Source organism: Hyla sarda, chromosome 1, assembly GCF_029499605.1.
Source record: "Hyla sarda isolate aHylSar1 chromosome 1, aHylSar1.hap1, whole genome shotgun sequence".
Taxonomy (NCBI): Eukaryota; Metazoa; Chordata; class Amphibia; order Anura; family Hylidae; genus Hyla; species Hyla sarda.
In genome coordinates this window covers 222332447-222356723 of record NC_079189.1, presented here as the reverse complement: position 1 = coordinate 222356723, position 24277 = coordinate 222332447, and the positions used below count along the sequence as shown (strand labels likewise).

Here is a 24277-nt window from a genome sequence, read left to right as displayed (position 1 = left end):
ATGCGCATTCACCGAACTCATCTTAATTGGAAAAGTAAAATATGATTTTTTTCAAATTCAAAACATAGGAGGTATATATTTAAGCATATATTTATACATAGGTGCACAAAATGAACAAAACCATTAAAGAACAAAACCATTAAGACACATTAGGCGCAGGCAGTGTTCCCCCACACATTAGGCGCAGGTGGGGTTCTCCCACACATTAGGCGCAGGTAGGGTTCCCCCACACATTAGGCGCAGGCAGTGTTCCCCCACACATTAAGCGCAGGCAGTGTTCCCACACACATTAGGCGCAGGCAGTGTTCCCACACATTAGACAGGCAGTGTTCCCCCACAGACATGCAGCCTCCAGCCATATACAATGTATGGCTGGAGGCTGTATGCCTGTGTACTGCCTACTTCAGTGCTCTGGCTATAGCAGTAGGTCCCGGGACTGGTGGTCGGAGCACCGAAGATGACGTGTCGCTGGTTACTTACCAAGCTGGCCAGCTCCTCCCTCCTTCTCGATCCTCCGGTCCTTGGCGCCTTCGTTTCTATGGGCGCACACACGGGACGATCTCCTGGTGGCCCCTGCGTTTTTAAACTTAACGTGGGGCCGCAGGGAGTTAATAGTGATGGGGGAATTGCCCCGTCGCTACAGGACGGGCAAACACCGGCTTGGTTTGCCTGTGCTGTTGCGGCGGGCCTGGAGTCGGGGGGGGTGTCTTGACCTCCCGCAAGACTGACTCACCGGACCCCTGGGGTTGGATCGAACATAGGTTAAGAACCACTGTTCTAGACTCTATGCCCACTGCCTTTGGGTTATCTTCTTTTTGTACAATAACAGTCTGCCATCAGGCAGCTGAAATAATTGTTGTTGAGTGGAATTTATCAACAAACAATCGTATGTGTACCTTTCCTTATTCCATAGTGTAATTTTTACTCCCCATTTCCTATGCTCAGCTCCTGCTTTTGTGATGTTCTGTACTCTGAATATGAGCTTTAATGCCACTGCCCAAAATACTGAATGCCACAGATCAAATGCGTTTTCTGTAGTTGCAATCTGTACTCCTCTCACTTTCCCCCCCCTCATTATATCTTGAGCTGTCCATTTGTTCTAGTTAGCAATGTCTCAGTAGCATAGCTGTGTTGTATGAAAAGACAATGAGAAAGTACAGCACCAGCTTTCATTTTATAATAGAGGGGCTTGCAGTCAAATTGAACTAAAAACAGTGTCTGTAGGAGGATCATTAAAACTTTAGTGCTTTACACGGTTATCCTGCCCACAGTAAGTCATGGCCGTATCAAAACAAAAGGTTCTGCAAAGAGGTCGCCAGGAAAATGAAATATATTTTTGACCAACTGTTTGCATCACTAAATAGGAACATTGAGAGACATCCAACACTTTCTTTTTGCTAGTATTATTTATTAATGTTTTCTTAATATTCCGTTACAATAAAAACATCTGATATACAACAGCAGCATGCACATATAGTTATAATGTTTTATTTAAAAGTGAATATAAAGCAGGGTTTACTTGCACTTTAAGAGAAAGCATTCTGAACTGTCTATAAAGGGGCTGTCCTATTCAACTTATGCCTTTTCTAAATGTAGATTTGGAGTTCTTCTCCTGCTGGTGTCTACAAAGAATGGATTCTTTTTCATAATAATCTTGCATGATGTTTATGCTATTGTTCTTTAAAGGGGTACTCCGATGGAAAACAATAATTTTTTTTTAAAATCAACTAGATTTGTAAACGACTTCTATTAAAAAATCTTTATCCTTCCAGTACTTTTTTAGCAACTGTATGCTACATAGAAAATTCTTTGCTTTTTGAATTTCTTTTTTGTCTTGTCCACGGTGCTCTCTGCTGACACCTGATGCCCAAATCAAGTCTTCTTCCTGCTTCTTGGGCTCGGTGGCTCATACTGAGCTCAACGTATCACCATCCAGAGCCATGTACCGCCTCTGCCGGTGATAGGCTGAGCGCACTGTCATGTTAGGAGCCCAGGCAGCAGGGTGAAGGTGGGCACAGGCTCCTTACATGACACAGCGCTCAGCCTATCACCGGACGAGGTCGGACATCACTGCGCTCGGTGATACACTGAGCGCAGTATGAGTCACTGAGCCCAGGAAGAAGACCAGCACCGAAGGACCAGGACGCTGATATCGGCGCAACGGGGGAAGGTGAGTTAAAGTTTTTATTTGTATTTTTATTTGGTTTTGCAGCTCAGGCACAGGGTAAATGAAAAATGTTTAACCACAGTTCTCCATTAGGGTCTATTCACAAGTACAGTATTTTGTGCAGATTTGATGTACAGGTTTTAGAGTTGTGTTCAGTCATTTAGTTTACATTGGAATCTGCAACAGAAAATCCTGCGCATCAAATATGTGCAGAATACTGTACGTGTGAATAGACCATAAATTATTTAATTTTTTTACCTCTTGAGGACACGCAATAGGATTTTTCATTTTGAGCTTTCATTTTTTTCTACCTCCATTTTAAAAACTTTTAAAAACTCTTCCAATTTTTTTTAAATCTACAGAGCTTTATAAGAGCTTGTTTTTTGCTAAACCAATTGTACTTTTCAAAGATACCTATTACTGTACCATACAAACTATGTCAAAACCAAAAGAAAGGCAAAAGGCAATTTTATGTTTTTACACAGTTTATTATGGTAAAACGAATTGGTTATTGTGTGTGTGCGTGTGTGTGTACATACATATACATACATACATGATGTAGTTTTACTAGAACTGGGCGGTATGACCAAAAATGTATATCACTGTATTTTTCTGAATGATGGCGGTTTCACGGTTTTAATGGTATTTGTGGTGGGTGCGGGGGGTTCCTCAGTATAGAGTCAGGTGGTCGGGGGTCCTCACCATGGTACCCGGGGTCTCGGTCAGGCCGCCCGGTAACTCTCCTCCATGTCTCCACAGTTCTGCTTGAGTTTCCTGCGCCCGCCCGAAAGTCCCCTCCCAGCTCCTCACAGTCAGTTCAGTGCAGCTCGGACTACACTTCCCAGAGACGCTGTGTAGCCGGACTTTTCTCTACGCCATCACGCATTGGAATTGGTTGCTACGGAATTGCAGTATGTGAAAAATTCATAACGTAAGACAAAAACACACCGGTATTCGGTATGAACTGGTATATCGCCCAGCTCTAGTTTTAACCATTGGTACCATTTTGGTTAAGGTGGGACTTTTTGATTCATTTTTTTTTCTTCTGATATAGAATATGACCAAAATCAGAAATTATGATGTTTGGTATATTTTTTCACACAGTTTACTATACAGGATGATAAATATTATTTACATTAGTAGATTGTAATCATTCGTACAATTCTACATAGTTTTTTATTTATTTAATTTGATAAACGGGAAAGTGGGTGCTTTATGTTTTTATTAGGAAAGGGACTTCATTTATATATTTCTTTATGCCCCTATAGGGGAATTTTTTAAGCAATCATTGAATTGCTTATACTGATTAATGCCATGCTATTGCATTGATCAGTTAGATTGGCACCATGCTAGTGCCTGGAGCAGGCTGTATTAGCAGAAATAAAATGGCAGACATGGAGTCCTCCAAAAGGCCTCTGGCTGCCATATTAACTGATCGGCACCTCGTGATCACAGTGACTGACATCAGTGTGATCACTGGTCATTAATGGTGAATGTCGGCAACTGCTGAGTGTTGGCAGTCCCCAAAGCATGCAAACGACGTACATATATGGCATGTGTCATCAAGGGGTTAACTAGGCCAAGTGGGTTAAAAAATGTCCTGTAAATTCTACTAAGCCAATCAGTAGCAGAGATGCAGCCATTGATTGTCTGAGAATGTATTTCCTGCTTGTTCATATTGCTACCAGAAAGTGGTGAGTTATTTCTTATTTTTGTTAGGGTCATGTGTATTCTTGTTTTTGTGCTAGGATAAAATACGGTTATCCCCATGTGAAAAGTCCTCTGTTTTTATTGGGTGATCAAGGATATGTTGACATCTTTTTTTTTGCAGCTTTCACTTGTATCTACATGGTAAATGTTTATTTGTATTTTAAATGAAGGTACATATTTTTTTAAGTAATGACAAAGTGCAGTCTTATATTAAATGTTTCTTGCTTAGAACAGGTAGTATCCAAAGCTCTGGTCTTCACTTATTTCACCTTTAAAAATAGCAAAAAGGAAAAAAAGAAAAAGAAAGAAAGAAAGCAATTAAATACTTTTGGGAATTGTTCTATGTGATAGCTATTCTTTTTCCTTTCATGAATTAACCCTACTGAAACCTTACATTATGTTGCAGTTTGTTTGGTATATACCATACCATAACCATCTGTGTATATAGCATAATAACTATTGATGATAAACAGCCAAATACAATAGAAGTACCAATACACTTTCTAATGTATGTTTATTCAGTGATTTCATTTTCTATTATGGATAACTGCATAATAAGTGCTTTAAAACACGTAGAGTGCCTTGCAAAAGTATTCCATCCCTTGGACTTTTTGCCTATTTTGTTACTGATACAAACTGGAATTAAAATAGACTTATCTAGACTTTTTTAAATTTAATTTATATAACATGTAAAGATCAATCTATGCATGTTGTGTTGATACCTGACATCGCACCCACTGTATGTGAAGTTGCAACATTGAAATATTAAAGTCTGAAGCATTCTACAAACGGATGAGTGCTGCATTTATTTCTACCTTCAACATTGAATTGTTTATACTACAGCACTTACTGAGCACCGCTGTAGTATGAAGCGCAGGTATGAACCTGACCAGTAGTCAAAGAGCTAGGGGCAGATAATAAATAGCGAGTAGTGCCAGGCCCGAACTCTTAGTTTGGAAAATGCATAGGGGAAGATTTATTAAAACCTGTGCAAAGGAAAAGTTGCCCATAACAACCAATTAGATTGCTTCTTTCATATTTTGGAGGCCTTGTTAAAAATGAAAGATTGCTATGGGCAAGTGGCAACTGGGCAACTTTTCCTTTGGTCAGGTTTTAATAAATCTCCCCCATAGTCCTTTGTGTCACAATAAAAGGTATTTTGTACTTTCAAGCAATAAGGAGAACAAAATGTTGATATTTGAATCAATACTTGGTAGAACCACATTTTGCTGCAATTACAGCTGCAGGACTTTGGGGTGTATGGCTCTACCAGCTTTGCACATCTAGAGATGGAAATGTTTGTTTATTCTTTTTGGGGAAAAAAATTGAAGATTTGATCTAAAACATTCCATTGTAGCTCTGGCTGTATGTATAGGGTCATTGTCCTGCTAAAAGATGAACCTCTGTCCCAGCCTCAATTCTTTATTTGTAAATAATCTTTAGATCCATGTAATATTTCTCACCATTTACAAAAAAAATTAACTATTTTGTTTTAGTGCATTACGTAAAATTGCACTGAAATGAATTTAAGTCTGTAGTTATACCATGAGAAAATGTAGAAAAGTCCAAGGGGTAAATATTTATGCAAGGTACTATACACATATAAGGGTCTCCCACTGTGGAAAGTGATGCCATGTTGCTTGAATATTTTATCAAACTTATATGAGTGAGGGGCTGACTGCCTACAGATCATCAGAATGAAGGTGCAGCAGCACTAGGCCAGCGCTGTTTCCCTGGTGCCTACTGAGCACAACGTTACAACAAAGTTCCACTCTCTTGAATAAAGATGTATGCAGTTACCTGCACTGTGGGTATCTGGGAGCTCCACTGTGTAGCAGTACTGCTAAATAGACAATTTTTGGGATCCCACCATATAACCCCCCCACTTATTAGAATGTTTTTGCACATCCTAAAGATTCACCATAACATTTAAAAACATTTAATTATTTCGATGTGTTCTCCTATCTCTCCTATGTATTGTGGTACACGTGTGTGTTATCTTACCTTTTCATTTAATATCTCCACTTTAACCCATTCAGCATTCGGGTTGAGACACACAATATGACCATTCTTCAGAGAAATGCTATAATAGAAATATATAGGAAACTATAAACAAAGAGTAGCGCAAAATGAAGAGATATTTATATTTATTATTATTATTGCTCTATTACTTATCTGTGTGACAAAAGTATAAGAACAAAATTCAGGCTAGTTATATGCAGTAGAAAGTTGTTCAAAAAACATTTTATGTAGGTATTATATGCACCAATTATTATATATATAAACAAAAAATTCCAACAGTAATGGATTTTAAGTGTCCTTGTCTTTAGAATAAAAGGGGAGAAGCCCATGATTAAAGGGGTTGTGCGCTGCCCAGCTTTTCAGAGCTCCGCACGGAGCGTCATTACTCCGAACGCTGTGTGCGGGCTTCCGTGTTCGCGGCCGCCGGACGTGACGTCACGCCCGGCCCCCTCGTGACGTCACGCCCGCCCCCTCAACGAAAGTCTATGGGAAGGGGGCGCGACCTCTGTCACGGCCCTTCCCATAGACTTTGGTAGAGGGGGCGGGCGTGACGTCACGAGGGGGCCGGGCGTGACGTCATGTCGGGCGGCCGCGAACACGAAAGCCCGCACACAGCGTTCAGAGTTATGAACTTCCGGACGCTGCGTGCGGAGCTCCGAAAAGCAGGGCAGCGCACAACCCCTTTAAGTGCTTTACTCCCTGGTTCGGCTTCTCTGGACAGCCCCTTTAAAAGTCTATAGGGACATTGGATGTGACAGAGAATAATGAGGTGTGACCTTTTTTTTTCTAAATTGCACTATTTAAAGTAATTTTTTTTTTTGGTGAATAGTTCTATAGGAATTTTTTTTAAAACCAAATGTGCTGAGGTAAAAACTAGAGATGAGCGAACTTACAGTAATTAGATTCGTCACGAACTTCTCGGCTCGGCAGTTGCTGACTTTAGCCTGTATAAATGAGTTCAGTTTTCAGGTGCTCCGGGCTGGAAAAGGTGGATACAGTCCTAGGAGAGAGTATCCAGCCCACCAGAGCACCTGAAAGCTGAACTAATTTATGCAGGTTAAAGTCAGCAAACGCCGAGCCGAGAAGTTCGTGACAAATCGAATTACTGTACGTTCGCTCATCTCTAGTAAAAACAATAAAAAAAATCTCTACTCCCCTGCCCTGATAACCTGCTGATGTTCTGATCATGCTCAGTCCTGCTGTGCAGCATGTTCTGGTCTCTTGCTCAGCTAATCACTGGTGATCCAGCTCAGCCAGTGACCGGGCACTACTAGAATAATGAGGATTAGGGCAGGTTAGTTCAAGCTTTTATTAAATTGTTTTCCCGCAGTCACCTTCATAAATCAACAGCTTCATAAAATTGACTGTTAATTTTCCCAGTAAATGCTGTGCATCATATTTCTGTAAATGCAAACAGTCAAATGTCTACATTGTGGATGGCTGCAGATGGTTACATGACATTACTGATGTCAGTTATAACAACATAAATATTCTTAGAGGAATACAGTCTTGTACTAGCAAATCATATGCCTGATACTGCTCAACAGTTAAAGTACAGTATAGTCATGGTGGACTGGCACACAAGAGTACCAAAGGCTTCTTGTTAATATTTTAGCCACTTCTTTTTTCTACGGTGTGTACAAGCAGAACCTCGAAGTTTATGATGTAATAGTAACTATAGGTTCTCTATAGTTGGAGGGTGAACCATCAGGGTGAATTGGGAGGCCACCATACACATTAAAGGGTTGGGTGGTTGTGATGAAACCATTGGATCCAGTCAACACATATCTAATGTGTAAGGCCAGCTATATTCAGCCCAACGCTTAGGTGGATCCGTTGCAGTATCTCCCTAACTTCTGGCCCAAGATGCCATGTTATACTCAGAATCACAGGTGCTGTAAGCTATCGTAGTATGCTACATCCACTTGCCAATTAAAACACCAGTCTGTGCATCACAATGACATAACATCTAGCAATGTCATTGGCTAGGACTTACAATGAATCTTAATTGCTCGTAATGTTTACCATGTTACCACAAAAGTTAGTTTAACAAAAATAAAGTTGACTTATTTGATCATTCTAGTCATGATAGTGATAAAGGATCAACAGACAGTTGTTTAAGATTTAGCTTTTCTATAATGACAATAGAGTATACTTACATGATTTCTTTTTTTCTGCAATTTTGTGTTTCATACAAAATTTGTACCAGGTGAAAATCGTTTTGGTGAAAGACATCATTGGTTGTTTTTAAGCACTTGCACCTTCTTCTAACATATTTGCTTTCCCAAATACCTGTAAAGTATAAGATATTGTTAAGTTATTAGTTTTGGAGAAAAATTAGTAAGGAATGGAACTAGAATATATATGTTTTTAAAGCTTTGTTTTCTTTTATAAAATGAGATATAATAGAAACATCCAGCAAATAAGAGAGAAAAGTAAGGCTAGGTTCACACTGCCTTTACATCAGAAGGTATGCTGCTGACATATATGCCCAATTAATTTTTTTCTATGTAGTGAAATTCAATATAGGCAAACAGTTACATAGGTCTATCATTATAACTAGTGTTAAACTTCCCTCCAAATACACATAGAAACGCTACAGAGTGGTACTGTTCAAAGCAGCAGCAGCATTTATTTTTTATTTTTTGCAGTGGACGACACATTTTCTTAAATTAAAGCGGTACTCCGGTGGAAAACTCAGGTGGGTAACACTATTGGTTTATAGCAGTGTTTCCCAAGCAGGGTGCCTCCAGCTGTTGCAAAACTGCAACTCCCAGCATGCCTGGACAGCCTTTGGCTGAGAGTTGTAGTTTTGTACCAACTGGAGGCCCCCTGGTTGGGAAACACTGGTTTATAGGGAGGGAAAGAACAACTATGAAGGACTAAGCTTTTCAGGTACTGTAGGTGGGGGATGGGGGAGATTTAACAAGACCTGTCAAGAGGAAAAGTTGCCCATAGCAACCAATCAGATAATTTCTTTCATTTTTCAGAGGCCTTTTCTAAAGTAAAATAAGCAGTCTGATTGGTTGCTATGGGCAACTTTTCCTCTGAACAGGTCTTGTTAAATATCCCCCATAGTGTATATCAGAATAAATCAGGAAAAAAAAAAACAACACAAAAACACACTATAATTTCCCTGAAGCTGCTTGTACAGAGGCCAGTCCTCCCTGACAGACCACCCTGCTGATCATCAGTTATTGTCACTGTGGACTCTTCTAACTCTTCAAAGTCCCCTCACACAGTCCACCCTCCCATGGCAGCTCCAGCTGATCTTCTATCCTCCAACTCTTCCTTTCGGGGGAGGGGCCGTCAGCAGCAGCAGGACCCCGGGAGACAGTGTCCAGAGAATGCCTGTATGACAATATGTCACTTCTTAGCACTTGTATCTGCTCTTTCTTCTTGTCCCCTGCTGTTATCTCTACCAGCTGTGCCTCTATACACTCCTGCCCCTGTGCCTCTGTGCCTCACACCTTTAAAAAAAAAAAAAAGAAAAAGGTCATTAAGGGGCAGGTGCATGAAAAGGCAGGGGCTCAAGCCCCCTTTGAGCCCTATGTGTGCACGTCCCTGCTCACATCTCATGTGGAACTTCCTCCCTCATTTCTCACAGCTGACAACTAGCTGCTCTGTGCACTTGTGACTCTGTGACATGCTGCCAACTCAAAGTGCAGGCTGATTGACAATTCGTGGACATGCACAGAGCTCTCCTTGTCTCAGCAACACTAGCTGTATTTTGTCTTGGTACAGAGACACACAAGCAATAGCTGCAGGAACAAGAAAGTGTTCTGGACAATGAAGGGACCCCTAGTGGTAAGAAACACAGAGAATATTTCCAATGTATATTACAAATACATATAATGTTATGTACATTATATAAATGTTTTTACAAATGACAGTGCCTATTTAAATCCCCTTTCTTCCCATTCTTATGCTTGAACTTCAACTTTGAACTTCAGCAAGTTGTCTTGAACATCTCTACAACTGAAATTGAATGTGGATAAGTGCAAGATAATGGAGTAAAAAACCCAAGGGCTATATTTAATACAGTAATAACCTCAGTATCTGAGGAAAGGGATTTAGGGACACTTAAAGGTAGGCTAATAAACGTATGATCGAGCAGCAGGAAATGCTAGCAGAATGCTTGGGTGTATAAGGAGAGGTATTAGCAGTAGAAAGAGGGAAGTGCTCGTACCACTGTACAGAGCACTGGTGACACTTGGAGTATTGTGCGCAGTACAGGACAGGATATAGATACTTTGAAGAGAGTTCAGAGAAGATCTACTAAACTAGTACATGCATTCAAGGATAAAACTTACCAGGAAAGGGTTAAAGGATCTTAACATGTATAGCTTGGAAGAAAGAAGAGACAAAGGGGATATGATAGAGACTTTTAGATACATGAAGTGAATCGGCACGGTAAAGGAGGCAAAGATATTTAAAAGAAGAAAAACTACCACAAGAGGACATAGTTTAAATTAGAGGGGCAAAGGTTCATGCAGTAATATCAGGAAGTATTACTTTACTGAGAGAGTAGTGGATGCATAGAATACCCTTCCTGCAGAAGTGGTCGCTGCAAATACAGTGAAGGAGTTTAGGCATGCATGGGTTAGGCATTAGGCTATCCTTCATGTAAGATATTGATAGTATTCAGGATATTGGGTATACTAGATCGGCCAAATGTATGTATCAGACAGTGATTATTTGAAATCATAGATATCAATTGTAACGGTCCGGACAGGTGACTGGAGGTGGATCCACTGGACCAGAGGAGTGATGGCGTGGGCCGTACCTAGGGAACGGAATCTAAGGGGCTACTGGTCTTCACCAGCCGGGATGGTCTTGCTGCGCCAGATAGCGACTCAACCCCTCAGGTTGCTGAGATAGGCGCGGTACAGGAGGAACAGGCAGAAGCATAGTCAGACGTAGGCAGGTCAGGGCAGGCGGCACAGGATCAGAAGCGGTAGTCACTAGCAACGGGTCTAGGCAGGCAGCACGGGTTCAGAGGCGGTGGTCACGGGCAAGGGTCGGCAACAGGCAGCAAACACTTTAATAATATGGCACGATTTCTCTTGGCATGAGGCACAAAGATCCGGCGAGGGTAGGAAGGGGCTGGAGACCTTTATTAGGACAGTGAGGACCAGACACCATTCAATGGTGCGCTTGTCCTTTAAATTTCATGAAGCCGGCTCTGCCTCCTTAGGGCGCGCGTGCGCCGGGAGGCAGAGGCAGAGCAAGAGGACGGGGCCGCGGGTAAGTGGACACGGGATGCGGCGTGTGTGCGGGGACCGGCCGCCACACTAACCGCATCCCCGACGGAGGAGACCCTGCTCTCCCGGTCAGCGTGTCTGACCGGGACGCGCAGGGACACCGCAGACTGGGGCAGAGACAGCGAGCGCTCCGATCCAGAGGAGGGGACCGGAGCGCTCATTGTTACATCAATGGATATGACTCACTTCTTTTCCCCAACCAATGTCCGAGCACAACAAGAAAAAAACACCAATCAAATATTATGGCTCAAGGATCAAATGGACACATAAAATCAATGAAAAAACTAATTTATTAAAACCAGTCAATGTAGACATACACATATAAACCTGCACTCCACCGGGCCCTTGTGGGTGCACTATAAATCAAAAAATTCTTGAAAATAAATGTCCTGAAAAATAAAATAAAATCCAACCAAATTGTGAGTAAAATCCTGTGTAAAAGAAAATGTTCCAAGATGCCTAGTGTCAAAATGCTGATCGTGCTACCTGTCAAGGAAAATGCCACAGATAGTAGATACAAGATACAGCTCACCGCTTTGGCGTCCCTGTCTCTGGAGCTCTGGAAAGCATCAATCAGCCGCTGTCTGGTGGTGTCGCAGACCGGCTATACTACAGTGTTCGCTGTGCCACTCCGCCGCTGCATGATGTTAACTTCGCTGCATACAGTTGGCCAGAAATTCACTGGTAGCATCCAGATGAAATTATAATCCAACTATTAGTAAGTTTAGATATCGGGAGCCGTATGTCTCACTGGTGATGGCATAGAAGGAAGCCCAGTTAGCCTTTGGTTGGAATAATTTGCTGGCATCCTCGTAGTTTGGGTGCACAGTCCTTCAGGCAAACTGGATTAGATAATTCGGACGTAAAAGTCAGGAACATACTCAAGCAATACTGAAGATACTGGGAGGGGGGGGGGGATTTAGTGTTGTTTTTACACTGTTGGCAGTAAAAAGTCAAAACATTTTGTGCAACAAGTCAAAAATTGACACATTTTTGTACAATGCATTTAGACTCATTCAGGAAAACTATTTGAATGTAGGGCGACATGGTTAGCTTCTTGCTGTGGTCAGGGACTTATCAAATATAACTGCCACAAACTTTTGCGCAAGCACTCAACAACCTGTACCACACTTAGAAACTTGCAGCTACTTTGCTATTTATGAAGAAAGTACACCTTGATAAATGTCCCCACAAATGAAGTACACATGATGTATGCCCAGGCAAACAGGATTAAAAAGAACTTTATTTACACCGACAATAATAAAATTTCCCCACAGTACTTTGCCAGGACCATAAAGTGAATTAAGGAACAGGGATTGGGCAAAGCAGAATGGATTCCTTATGTGGATTTCTGTATCCAGCATGAAAAAATCCAGATCAAAATTTATAAAAAATAAAAAAAAGTATATTCACGCATACAGGATTTGAAGCTGTATTCAGTCATTTTCTTTACATTGAAATCTGCAGCATAAGATCTCTAGCTCAAAATCCTGCAGGATACTGGGTGTGTGAATACAACCAAAAGGTGCAAAACATACCTTTCAAACTTTCACAAGTTAGGAACTAAAATATGCATAAATGTGTACTTTCTCCCTAGCCACTTGTAATGATTTCCAGGGGACCTTAGTCATTTTAGCAAGGAACAAGAGGAGAGCTTCAGCAGAATATTAGGTACCAAGGCAGATGGGAGAGACATATTGTCACGATGCCGGCTGGCAGGTAGTGGATCCTCTGTGCCAGAGAGGGATTGGCGTGGACCGTGCTAGTGGACCGGTTCTAAGCCACTACTGGTTTTCACCAGAGCCCGCCGCAAAGCGGGATGGTCTTGCTGCGGCGGTAGTGACCAGGTCGTATCCACTAGCAACGGCTCACCTCTCTGGCTGCTGAAGATAGGCGCGGTACAAGGGAGTAGGCAGAAGCAAGGTCGGACGTAGCAGAAGGTCGGGGCAGGCAGCAAGGATCGTAGTCAGGGGCAACGGCAGAAGGTCTGGAACACAGGCTAGGAACACACAAGGAACGCTTTCACTGGCACAAAGGCAACAAGATCCGGCAAGGGAGTGCAGGGGAAGTGAGGTGATATAGGGAAGTGCACAGGTGAACACACTAATTGGAACCACTGCGCCAATCAGCGGCGCAGTGGCCCTTTAAATCGCAGAGACCCGGCGCGCGCGCGCCCTAGGGAGCGGGGCCGCGCGCGCCGGGACAGGACAGACGGGGAGCGAGTCAGGTACGGGAGCCGGGGTGCGCATCGCGAGCGGGCGCTACCCGCATCGCGAATCGCATCCCGGCTGGCAGCGGAATCGCAGCGCCCCGGGTCAGAGGATGTGACCGGAGCGCTGCAGCGGGGAGAGTGAAGCGAGCGCTCCGGGGAGGAGCGGGGACCCGGAGCGCTCGGCGTAACAGTACCCCCCCCCTTGGGTCTCCCCCTCTTCTTAGAGCCTGAGAACCTGAGGAGCAGACTTTTGTCTAGGATGTTGTCCTCAGGTTCCCAGGATCTCTCTTCAGGACCACAACCCTCCCAGTCCACTAAAAAAAAAGTTTTCCCTCTGACCTTTTTGGAGGCTAAGATTTCTTTGACAGAGAAGATGTCCGAGGAGCCGGAAACAGGAGTGGGAGGAACAGATTTGGGAGAAAAACGGTTGAGGATGAGTGGTTTGAGAAGAGAGACGTGAAAGGCATTAGGGATACGAAGAGAAGGAGGAAGAAGAAGTTTATAAGAGACAGGATTGATTTGACACAAAATTTTGAAAGGACCAAGATAGCGTGGTCCCAACTTGTAGCTAGGGACACGGAAGCGGACATATTTAGCGGAGAGCCATACCTTGTCTCCAGGGGAAAAAACGGGAGGAGCTCTTCTTTTCTTATCCGCGAACCTCTTCATGCGTGAAGAAGCCTGTAAGAGAGAATTTTGGGTCTCTCTCCATATAATGGAAAGGTCACGAGAAATTTCATCCACAGCGGGCAGACCAGAGGGCAAGGGGGTAGGGAGGGGGGGAAGAGGGTGACGGCCGTACACCACGAAAAATGGGGATTTGGAGGAAGATTCAGAGACCCTGAAGTTATACGAGAATTCGGCCCATGGAAGGAGATCTGCCCAGTCATCCTGGCGGGAGGAAACAAAATGTCGCAAATAATCACCCAAGATCTGGTTAATTCTTTCTACTTGTCCATTGGACTGGGGATGATATGCAGAAGAAAAATTTAATTTAATCTTGAGTTGTTTACAGAGAGCCCTCCAGAATTTAGACACGAATTGGACACCTCTATCCGAGACAATCTGCGTAGGCAACCCGTGAAGACGAAAAATGTGTACAAAAAATTGTTTAGCCAACTGAGGCGCAGAAGGAAGACCAGGAAGAGGGATGAAATGTGCCATTTTGGAGAATCGATCAACGACCACCCAAATAACAGTGTTGCCACGGGAAGGGGGTAAATCAGTAATAAAATCCATACCAATCAGAGACCAAGGCTGTTCGGGGACAGGCAGAGGATGAAGAAAACCAGCGGGCTTCTGGCGAGGAGTCTTATCCCGGGCACAGATAGTGCAGGCTCGCACAAAGTCCACAACATCCGTCTCCAGAGTCGGCCACCAATAGAAGCGGGAGATGAGTTGCACAGATTTCTTGATGCCCGCATGACCTGCGAGATGGGAGGAGTGACCCCATTTGAGGATTCCGAGGCGTTGGCGTGGAGAAACAAAGGTCTTTCCTGGAGGAGTCTGCCTGATGGAGGCAGGAGAAGTGGAGATCAGGCAGTCAGGTGGAATGATGTGTTGCGGAGAGAGTTCAACTTCTGAGGCATCCGAGGAACGAGAGAGAGCATCGGCCCTAATGTTCTTATCGGCAGGACGAAAGTGAATCTCAAAATTAAATCGGGCAAAGAACAGAGACCACCGGGCCTGGCGAGGATTCAGCCGTTGGGCAGACTGGAGGTAGGAGAGGTTCTTGTGGTCGGTGTAGATAATAACAGGAAAACTTGATCCCTCCAGCAGATGCCTCCATTCCTCAAGTGCTAATTTAATGGCTAGAAGCTCTCGATCCCCGATGGAGTAGTTCCTCTCCGCTGGAGAGAAGGTCCTAGAGAAAAAACCACAAGTGACAGCATGCCCGGAAGAATTTTTTTGTAGAAGAACAGCTCCAGCTCCCACTGAGGAGGCATCAACCTCCAATAGGAAGGGTTTGGAAGGGTCAGGTCTGGAGAGCACGGGAGCCGAAGAAAAGGCAGACTTGAGTCGTTTAAAGGCGTCTTCTGCTTGAGGAGGCCAGGACTTGGGATCAGCATTTTTTTTGGTTAAAGCCACGATAGGAGCCACAATGGTAGAAAAATGTGGAATAAATTGCCTGTAATAATTGGCGAACCCCAAAAAGCGTTGGATAGCACGGAGTCCGGAGGGGCGTGGCCAATCTAAGACGGCAGAGAGTTTGTCTGGATCCATCTGTAGTCCCTGGCCAGAGACCAAATATCCTAGAAAAGGAAGAGATTGGCATTCAAACAGACATTTCTCAAATTTGGCATAGAGTTGATTGTCACGAAGTCTCTGAAGAACCATACGGACATGCTGGCGGTGTTCTTCTAGATTGGCAGAAAAAATTAGGATATCGTCCAGATATACAACAACACAGGAGTATAACAGATCACGAAAAATTTCATTGACAAAGTCTTGGAAGACGGCAGGGGCGTTGCACAGGCCAAAGGGCATGACCAGATACTCAAAGTGTCCATCTCTGGTGTTAAATGCCGTTTTCCACTCATCCCCCTCTCTGATGCGGATGAGGTTATAGGCGCCTCTTAAGTCCAGTTTAGTAAAGATGTGGGCACCTTGGAGGCGATCAAAGAGTTCAGAGATGAGGGGTAAGGGGTAGCGGTTCTTAACCGTGATTTTATTAAGACCGCGGTAGTCAATGCAAGGACGTAGGGAGCCATCTTTTTTGGACACAAAGAAAAATCCGGCTCCGGCAGGAGAGGAGGATTTACGGATAAAGCCCTTTTTTAGATTCTCCTGGACGTATTCAGACATGGCAAGAGTCTCTGGGGCAGAGAGAGGATAAATTCTGCCCCGGGGTGGAGTAGTGCCCGGGAGGAGGTCGATAGGACAATCATAAGGCCTGTGAGGAGGTAGAGTCTCAGCTTGTTTTTTGCAGAAAACATCCGCGAAGTCCATATAGGCCTTAGGGAGACCGGTTACTGGAGGAACCACAGAGTTACGGCAGGGGTTACTGGGAACCGGTTTTAGACAGTTCTTGGAACAAGAGGACCCCCAACTCTTGATCTCCCCAGTGGACCAATCCAGGGTTGGGGAATGAAGTTGAAGCCAGGGAAGTCCAAGGAGAATTTCCGAGGTGCAATTGGGGAGGACCAAAAGTTCAATCCTCTCGTGATGAGATCCGATGCTCATAAGAAGGGGCTCCGTGCGGAAACGTATGGTACAGTCCAATCTTTCATTATTTACACAATTGATGTAGAGGGGTCTGGCGAGACTGGTCACTGGGATGTTGAACCTGTTGACGAGAGAGGCCAAAATAAAGTTTCCTGCAGATCCAGAGTCCAAGAAGGCCACAGCAGGGAAGGAGAAGGCAGAGGCAGACATCCGCACAGGCACTGTAAGACGTGGAGAAGCAGAGTAGACATCAAGGACTGTCTCACCTTTGTGCGGAGTCAGCGTACGTCTTTCCAGGCGGGGAGGACGGATAGGACAATCCCTCAGGAAGTGTTCGGTACTAGCACAGTACAGGCAGAGGTTCTCCATACGGCGTCGTGTCCTCTCTTGAGGTGTCAGGCGAGACCGGTCGACCTGCATAGCCTCCACGGCGGAAGGCACAGGAACAGATTGCAGGGGACCAGAGGAGAGAGGAGCCGAGGAGAAGAAACGCCTCGTGCGAACAGAGTCCATATCTTGGCGGAGTTCCTGGCGCCTTTCGGAAAAACGCATGTCAATGCGAGTGGCTAGGTGAATAAGTTCATGTAGATTAGCAGGAATTTCTCGTGCGGCCAGAACATCTTTAATGTTGCTGGATAGGCCTTTTTTGAAGGTCGCGCAGAGGGCCTCATTATTCCAGGACAATTCTGAAGCAAGAGTACGGAATTGTACGGCATACTCGCCAACGGAAGAATTACCCTGGACCAGGTTCAACAGGGCAGTCTCAGCAGAAGAGGCTCGGGCAGGTTCCTCAAAGACACTTCGGATTTCCGAGAAGAAGGAGTGTACAGAGGCAGTGACGGGGTCATTGCGGTCCCAGAGCGGTGTGGCCCATGACAGGGCTTTTCCGGACAGAAGGCTGACTACGAAAGCCACCTTAGACCTTTCAGTGGGAAACAGGTCCGACATCATCTCCAGATGCAGGGAACATTGGGAAAGAAAGCCACGGCAAAACTTAGAGTCCCCATCAAATTTATCCGGCAAGGATAGGCGTAGCCCAGGAGCGGCCACTCGCTGCGGAGGAGGTGCAGGAGCTGGCGGAGGAGATGACTGCTGAAGCTGTGGTAGTAACTGTTGTAGCATAACGGTCAGTTGAGACAGCTGTTGGCCTTGTTGCGCTATCTGTTGTGACTGCTGGGCGACCACCGTGGTGAGGTCAGCGACAACTGGCAGAGGAACTTCAGCGGGATCCATGGCCGGATCTACTGTCACGATGCCGGCTGGCAGGTAGTGGATCCTCTGTGCCAGAGAGGGATTGGCGTGGACCGTGCTAGTGGACCGGTTCTAAGCCACTACTGGTTTTCACCAGAGCCCGCCGCAAAGCGGGATGGTCTTGCTGCGGCGGTAGTGACCAGGTCGTATCCACTAGCAACGGCTCACCTCTCTGGCTGCTGAAGATAGGCGCGGTACAAGGGAGTAGGCAGAAGCAAGGTCGGACGTAGCAGAAGGTCGGGGCAGGCAGCAAGGATCGTAGTCAGGGGCAACGGCAGAAGGTCTGGAACACAGGCTAGGAACACACAAGGAACGCTTTCACTGGCACAAAGGCAACAAGATCCGGCAAGGGAGTGCAGGGGAAGTGAGGTGATATAGGGAAGTGCACAGGTGAACACACTAATTGGAACCACTGCGCCAATCAGCGGCGCAGTGGCCCTTTAAATCGCAGAGACCCGGCGCGCGCGCGCCCTAGGGAGCGGGGCCGCGCGCGCCGGGACAGGACAGACGGGGAGCGAGTCAGGTACGGGAGCCGGGGTGCGCATCGCGAGCGGGCGCTACCCGCATCGCGAATCGCATCCCGGCTGGCAGCGGAATCGCAGCGCCCCGGGTCAGAGGATGTGACCGGAGCGCTGCAGCGGGGAGAGTGAAGCGAGCGCTCCGGGGAGGAGCGGGGACCCGGAGCGCTCGGCGTAACACATATGATGACAAACTACTACTGGAACCAATGTCCTAGTCAGCAATATACTGACTAGTATCACTGCATAACAGTAGTAGTGCAGTTTATTCTAAATTTAGTTTATTCTAGTATGAACTAAAAACTACACATTCGATATTGTCAACTATATAATTACTATAAATAAAAGTTTTGTCCCAGCAACCTTTTGTAGTCTTGGCATGTGACTACATCATTTTATTGTTATTTTAATGGTCTCTGATGTGCCAAAGTAGGATATGTTACAGTCATTTAAAAAACAAAACTGCTGACTTATTTGTCTTTAGGTGATAAGACAAATGGGACACAGTATTCACATGAGAGCTGTTTCCCCCCCCCCCCCCCCTTTTTTCTCCTCGCTGCAGGAGTAGAAAATGTATGGGGGAATCTATTATTTCCCGCATCAGCACAGAGTGCCAAAATTGCGCAAACAGTTTGTGCAGTTTTGCCATTCTGTTTTGTCGCAGGGAATGATATATTGCTGCCATGAGTCCTTCTGCAGTTGGGAGAAAGTGGGATGAAACAACGCTCAGCTAAGTGCTTCTTCTCCTTTGTTATAGTAATCGGGGGGTCTCAGCGCCCAGACTTGTCAAAACATTGACATATCTCTGACATATTAAAAGTTTTGAAATAACAGTAACACTAAAAAGAAACTGTGTAAATTTGGCATGTCCATAATCGTAGTGGCCCAGTGAATAAAGTTATGATGTATTTTTTACCATACATTAAATAAAGTAACTTTAAAATACTTACAGAAAAGACAATTACTTCCATTTAAAATCAATAAAAGTTCATCAAAAAGTACAATTTATAGCAAGCCCTCCTATGACTTATGGAAACATTTTAAAAGTTACAGCCCTTGGAAGAAAATGCAAAAATAAATACAAAGAAAATAGCTTGGACATGGAGGAAAGGGTTAACATTAACATGTTAATGTGTATGCACTAATTGAGTGATATATAATAATCACTAGGAAAATTCTATTTATTGGTTATTTATTTATTTATGATTTATTTATGTGTGCTTTGTGGGTTTTCACGCAGCATTATGCATTAGTTTGTTATTCAGTGCAGAAACTATTATAGTGAATATATCCATTGACTTGCATGACATGTAAGAACAGATCACTAGGAACTTTAATCCCTTAAGGACCCATGACGTACGCGTATGCCATGAGTCCCGGTCCTGCGATTTAACGCGGGGTCACGCGGCGACCCCGCATCATATTGCGGCGGGCCTGGCGTCATAGGGATGCCAGGACCCCACAATAATAGCGCTCAAAGCTGAGCCGCACGGCTAAAAACGAATGTGAAAATGCCCGGCTAGCGCAGGGAGCTGTTCGGGATCACCGCGGTATAATCAGGGCATCCCGAACAGCTGTAGCACAGGAGGAGGTCTTCTTACCTTCCTTCCTGCAGTCCGATCGCCGAATGAATGCTTCAAGCCTGAGATCCAGGCTTGAGCAATCAATCGCCGAAAACACTGATTGATCCATTCCTATGGAGATGCATCAATCAGTGTTAAAGATCAGTTAATGCAATGTTATAGCCCCCCCCCCCCTATAGGAGCTATAATATTGCATAAGAAAAGTGTAAAAAAAATCATTAACCCTTTGAATTATCCCTTCCTCTAATAAAAGTTTGAATCACCCGGCATTTCCAAGAATAAAAAAAAACAGTGTAAATAAAAATAAAAATAAACAAACATTTGTGGTATCGCCGCATGCGGATATGTCCGAATTATAAAAATATACCGCTTTTTAAACCGCATGTTTAATGGCGTACGTGCAAAAAAATTAAAAAGTCCAAAATAGCGCATTTTTGATCTCTTTTTGAATAAAAAGTGATCAAAAAGTCTGATCAGAACAAAAATGGTACCGCTAAAAACTTCAGATCACGACACAAAAAATTAGACCTCATAGCCCCCTGAACACAGAAAAATAAAAAAGTTATAGTGGTCAGAAGATGACAATTTTAAACGTTTAAATTTTCCTGCATGTATTCATGATTTTTTTCTGAAGTACGACAAAATCAAACCTATATAAGTAGGGTATCATTTTAACCGTATGGACCTACAGAATAAAGATAAGGTGTCATTTTTGCCAAAAAATTTACTGCGTAAAAACGGAAGCCCCCAAAACTTACAAAATAGTGTTTTTTCATCAATTTTGTCGCACATTGATTTTTTTGCCCGTTTCACTGTAGATTTTTGGGTAAAATGACTAATGTAATTACAATGTAGAATTAGTGACACAAAAAATAAGCCATCATATAGAATTTTTGGTGAAAATTTTAAAGAGTTATGATTTTTTAAAGTTAAGGAGAAAAAATTGAAAATGAAAAAACGGAAAAAGCCCGGGTCCTTAAGGGGTTAAAACATAAAGTACTTTCTACATTTTTGGTAACCAGATGAAAAGAGGTATACAAGGTGGAAAGATTAAAAACAAAAAACAATGTGCATGTGTCAGTGTCTATTATACCGTAAGTGAAAAGATGTACTCTAGTATGCACACCTGTAAACGACCATAACCCCCAAAAAGGTATCCAGATGTACACTGTACAAAATACTATATTTATATGGGACAGAGGTTTACAATTCAGGTTTCTGCAAAGAAAATGTGCATTTAAGGTTGTTTTTTTTTATTATGGAAGTCAACGGCAGACATATCCAAAAATAATGGCTTACATCTATCTACATTTGGATCCACTTGAGGAAAATAACGTACAAAACAATAACATACTAAAGTAGACAGATTATTTAGTTTTGTTTCTGACCTCGCTGTCATAGTATATTTATGTTTCCATTGCTATTTTCCCAATAATTTTTCTAAAACTTGTAGTGTATCATAAATGCTATTAAATGTATACGTGCAAATTATGATGCAGATTTTCTGCTACTGATTTTCCTACCCATTAAGTTAAATTGGTAGAAAATTTAGTATCAGCAAAATATGCATGAGTGAACAAACCCTAAGGGTACGTTATGTACAGGGTCTGCTGCATATATTGTGCAGCTGGTTTTGCTACCCATTAACTACAATGGGTAGCAAAATCAGCTGCAGAAAAAAATATCCAGTAGATCCTGTATGTGCAAACGTGTACCCTATGGGGACGTTCACACATACGCAGATTTGATGCGCAGGATTTGATGCACAGGATTTAATGCACAGGATTTTCTGCTGCAGATTTCAATGTAAACTAAATGACTGAACACAGCTTCTAATCAGCAGTTACAAATCCTGTGCATCAAATCTGCGCAGGATCCTGTACGTGTGAACGTGCCCTTAGGCTATATTTGCACAATGTTGTCCTTTTTGGTCTGGGTAGGTTGCATAAATTTTCCCCATCAGAGAGGGATTCAAAGTCTCATGTCGATATAAGATTCTAATGTCTTTTTTGATAAAAAAACAAAAACAAAAAAAAACATATACAAATGGTAATCATTTCAGTCATACTGTATGAAATATATGATATTCATAGAATTATATGAAAATAAAAAAATTAACTAATAGTTGTAAGTAGGCTGAAACAATAAATAGCTCACCAAATGTGGTAGAGAAGCAATGCAGAAATAGAATCATCCACAGTAAAACAACGTTGCTTCTCATCTTGACTTCAGACCTGTTGTGACTTCAATAGTGATTCGAACCCATTTTTATGTAATGACAACTTGAAAAAGGGAAATGATGTAATTGGGAAAGACTGAAACATCAACACATTTACCTAATAAACAACATTACCGTAATACAGTAGGTGGTTTTTTGTATATATATCCTTCTAATTAGAATAATTTCTGTCTACTTCCTTTAGCTCTTTTACAGAGAGAACATATTGGCCTTTTTTTTTATTGACCAAGTCACTGACTAATGACTGTCATGATTAAACAGTATTAATTTTGCCTGTATATTACCTTGTTAAGGGGTTGTCTCATAAAAACAATCACTTCCTATATAACCTTTTATTATTTATATATATATATATATATATATATATATATATATATATATATATATACACACACACACATTGATGTATTTAGGTTTTGTGCTACCCTAGGCCTGACTAAACTCATGCACCCCCATAATATAAATTTGTCCTCCCCTTTTTATCAAGACCACACCTCTTTTGGCCCCACCTTCCCTGTTAATACTCCACTTTTTCATCTTTGGCTTTTAAACATAGATACTGAAACTATTTGTTTATTTTGATGTTTTGATATATTTTATTGCAGACTTATAAAGGTTATCTTTTATAGTGCACCTTTCTGTTACACTTTAGGGTGTACTTTTTTTTGTTATATTTTGATGTTTTGGGCACCATTTCTAATGTTTTATCTATTATTTTAACAGAAAAAAAATCTTTAAATAAGAGGATAAATTCAACCGTTTGTACCAAGATCAGTCAACCATGTCAGGGTTAATGACAAGCCAGAGCCAGGACGTATTCCCCCTTCAGGGACAGCCTCTAGGGCCAGAATTTTATTTTGAAAAATCTGCCATTGAGATCATCTAGGGACTGGCCCCCACCCCCGACATCATCCAATGATTCTCCATTAGCATCACATAAACAATGTTAGCTGATACTGATGGAGGGAGTCTTTGTCTCTTCAATGGATGATGCTGAGCTGGCAGGGATGCTTAGCTTGTTATGAATCTTTCCTATGTGTGAGGGTGAGGTGACTTCAGAGTTGGTGGCAGCTGTCACCTTAATAAAAAAAAAAAAAAAAGAAAAAAGATACTTCCGTCCCCACCACCACCTAATGTGATGCAATAATTCTAAGCCTTGTTAAAAATACAGAAATATATGTATACATATATATATTTATAGACTCAGACTGACCTATTGAGAAGCTGGTGAGTTCCCATAGTGGGCCTTTGAGCAAGGCCTCTGTCTCTCAATTCTCCTCTTAATCTGTGCAGCATAGTCATGCAGCTTAAATGGGCACTGTCACCAACTTTATTTTTTGATATGTTGTAGTACTTATGTACTACAACATATCTGTAATATATTTCCATTATTTATTTTTTCATTTTCAGGGTGAATTTTACGTTTTAAAACCGCCCACTAGGGGTCTCACTCCTAGTGGCCGGCTCCAGCACGGCGTGCCATCACGCCTGAATTCGGACCGATTGCGGCTGGGCAATTGGTCCTAATTCATTTACACTCAGGCCACTCCTCCCGCACATGTCGTCGCCGCCCCTGCACGCCCGCTGCCGGACTCTGCAGTATCAGTAAGTAAGTTTATTTATGATTATTTAGGGGAGTTGGTGGTTATAACGGGGGTTGGGGGGACAGTCTAAGGGGTGTATATGTAGTGTTTTACCCTTTATTTTGTGTTAGTGTAGTGTTTTTAGGGTACATTCGCACAGGCATGTTACGGTGAGTTTCCCGCTAGGAGTTTGCGCTGCGGGAAAAAATTTGCCGCAGCCCAAACTTGAAGCAAGAAACTGTCAGTGCATGCTGGGAGTTGTAGTTTTGCAACAACTGGAGGCACACTGCTCTCTCTAGTCTGATAGTACTCCTCTGTGCTCTCTCCTGTCTGATAAGACTCCTCTGTGCTCTCTCCTGTCTGATAGTACTCCTTTGTGCTCTCTCCTGTAAGATAGCTCTCCTCTGTGCTCACTCTTGTCTAATAGTACTCCTCTGTGCTCTCTCATGTCTGATAGTACACCTCTGTGCTCTCTTTTGTCTGATAGTACTCCTCTGTGCTCTCTCAAGTCTGATAGTACTCCTCTGTGCTCTCTCTAGTCTGATAGTACTCATCTGTGCTCT

The 24277-nt window shown here is 43.1% G+C and overlaps 1 protein-coding gene across 2 annotated transcripts; it reads right to left on the bottom strand.

Moving 5' to 3' along the window:
* Window positions 1-3871: 3871 nt before the first annotated feature.
* On the bottom strand, window positions 3872-22161 carry LOC130304372 (C-X-C motif chemokine 13-like). Of its 2 annotated transcripts, none has more exons than XR_008854157.1 (4): window positions 9026-9154; window positions 8059-8191; window positions 5882-5960; window positions 3872-4146 (listed from the first exon to the last, which is right to left on the bottom strand). XR_008854157.1 is itself a non-coding variant. In XM_056551924.1 (4 exons), exons 1-4 carry the CDS (start codon window positions 22111-22113, stop codon window positions 4138-4140), a joined length of 285 nt encoding a protein of 94 aa, XP_056407899.1. In that variant the 5' UTR covers window positions 22114-22161; the 3' UTR covers window positions 3872-4137. The 2 variants fall into 2 exon arrangements, 1 of the variants encoding a protein (XP_056407899.1); XM_056551924.1 differs by lacking the exon at window positions 9026-9154 and adding an exon at window positions 22050-22161.
* Window positions 22162-24277: the final 2116 nt, after the last annotated feature.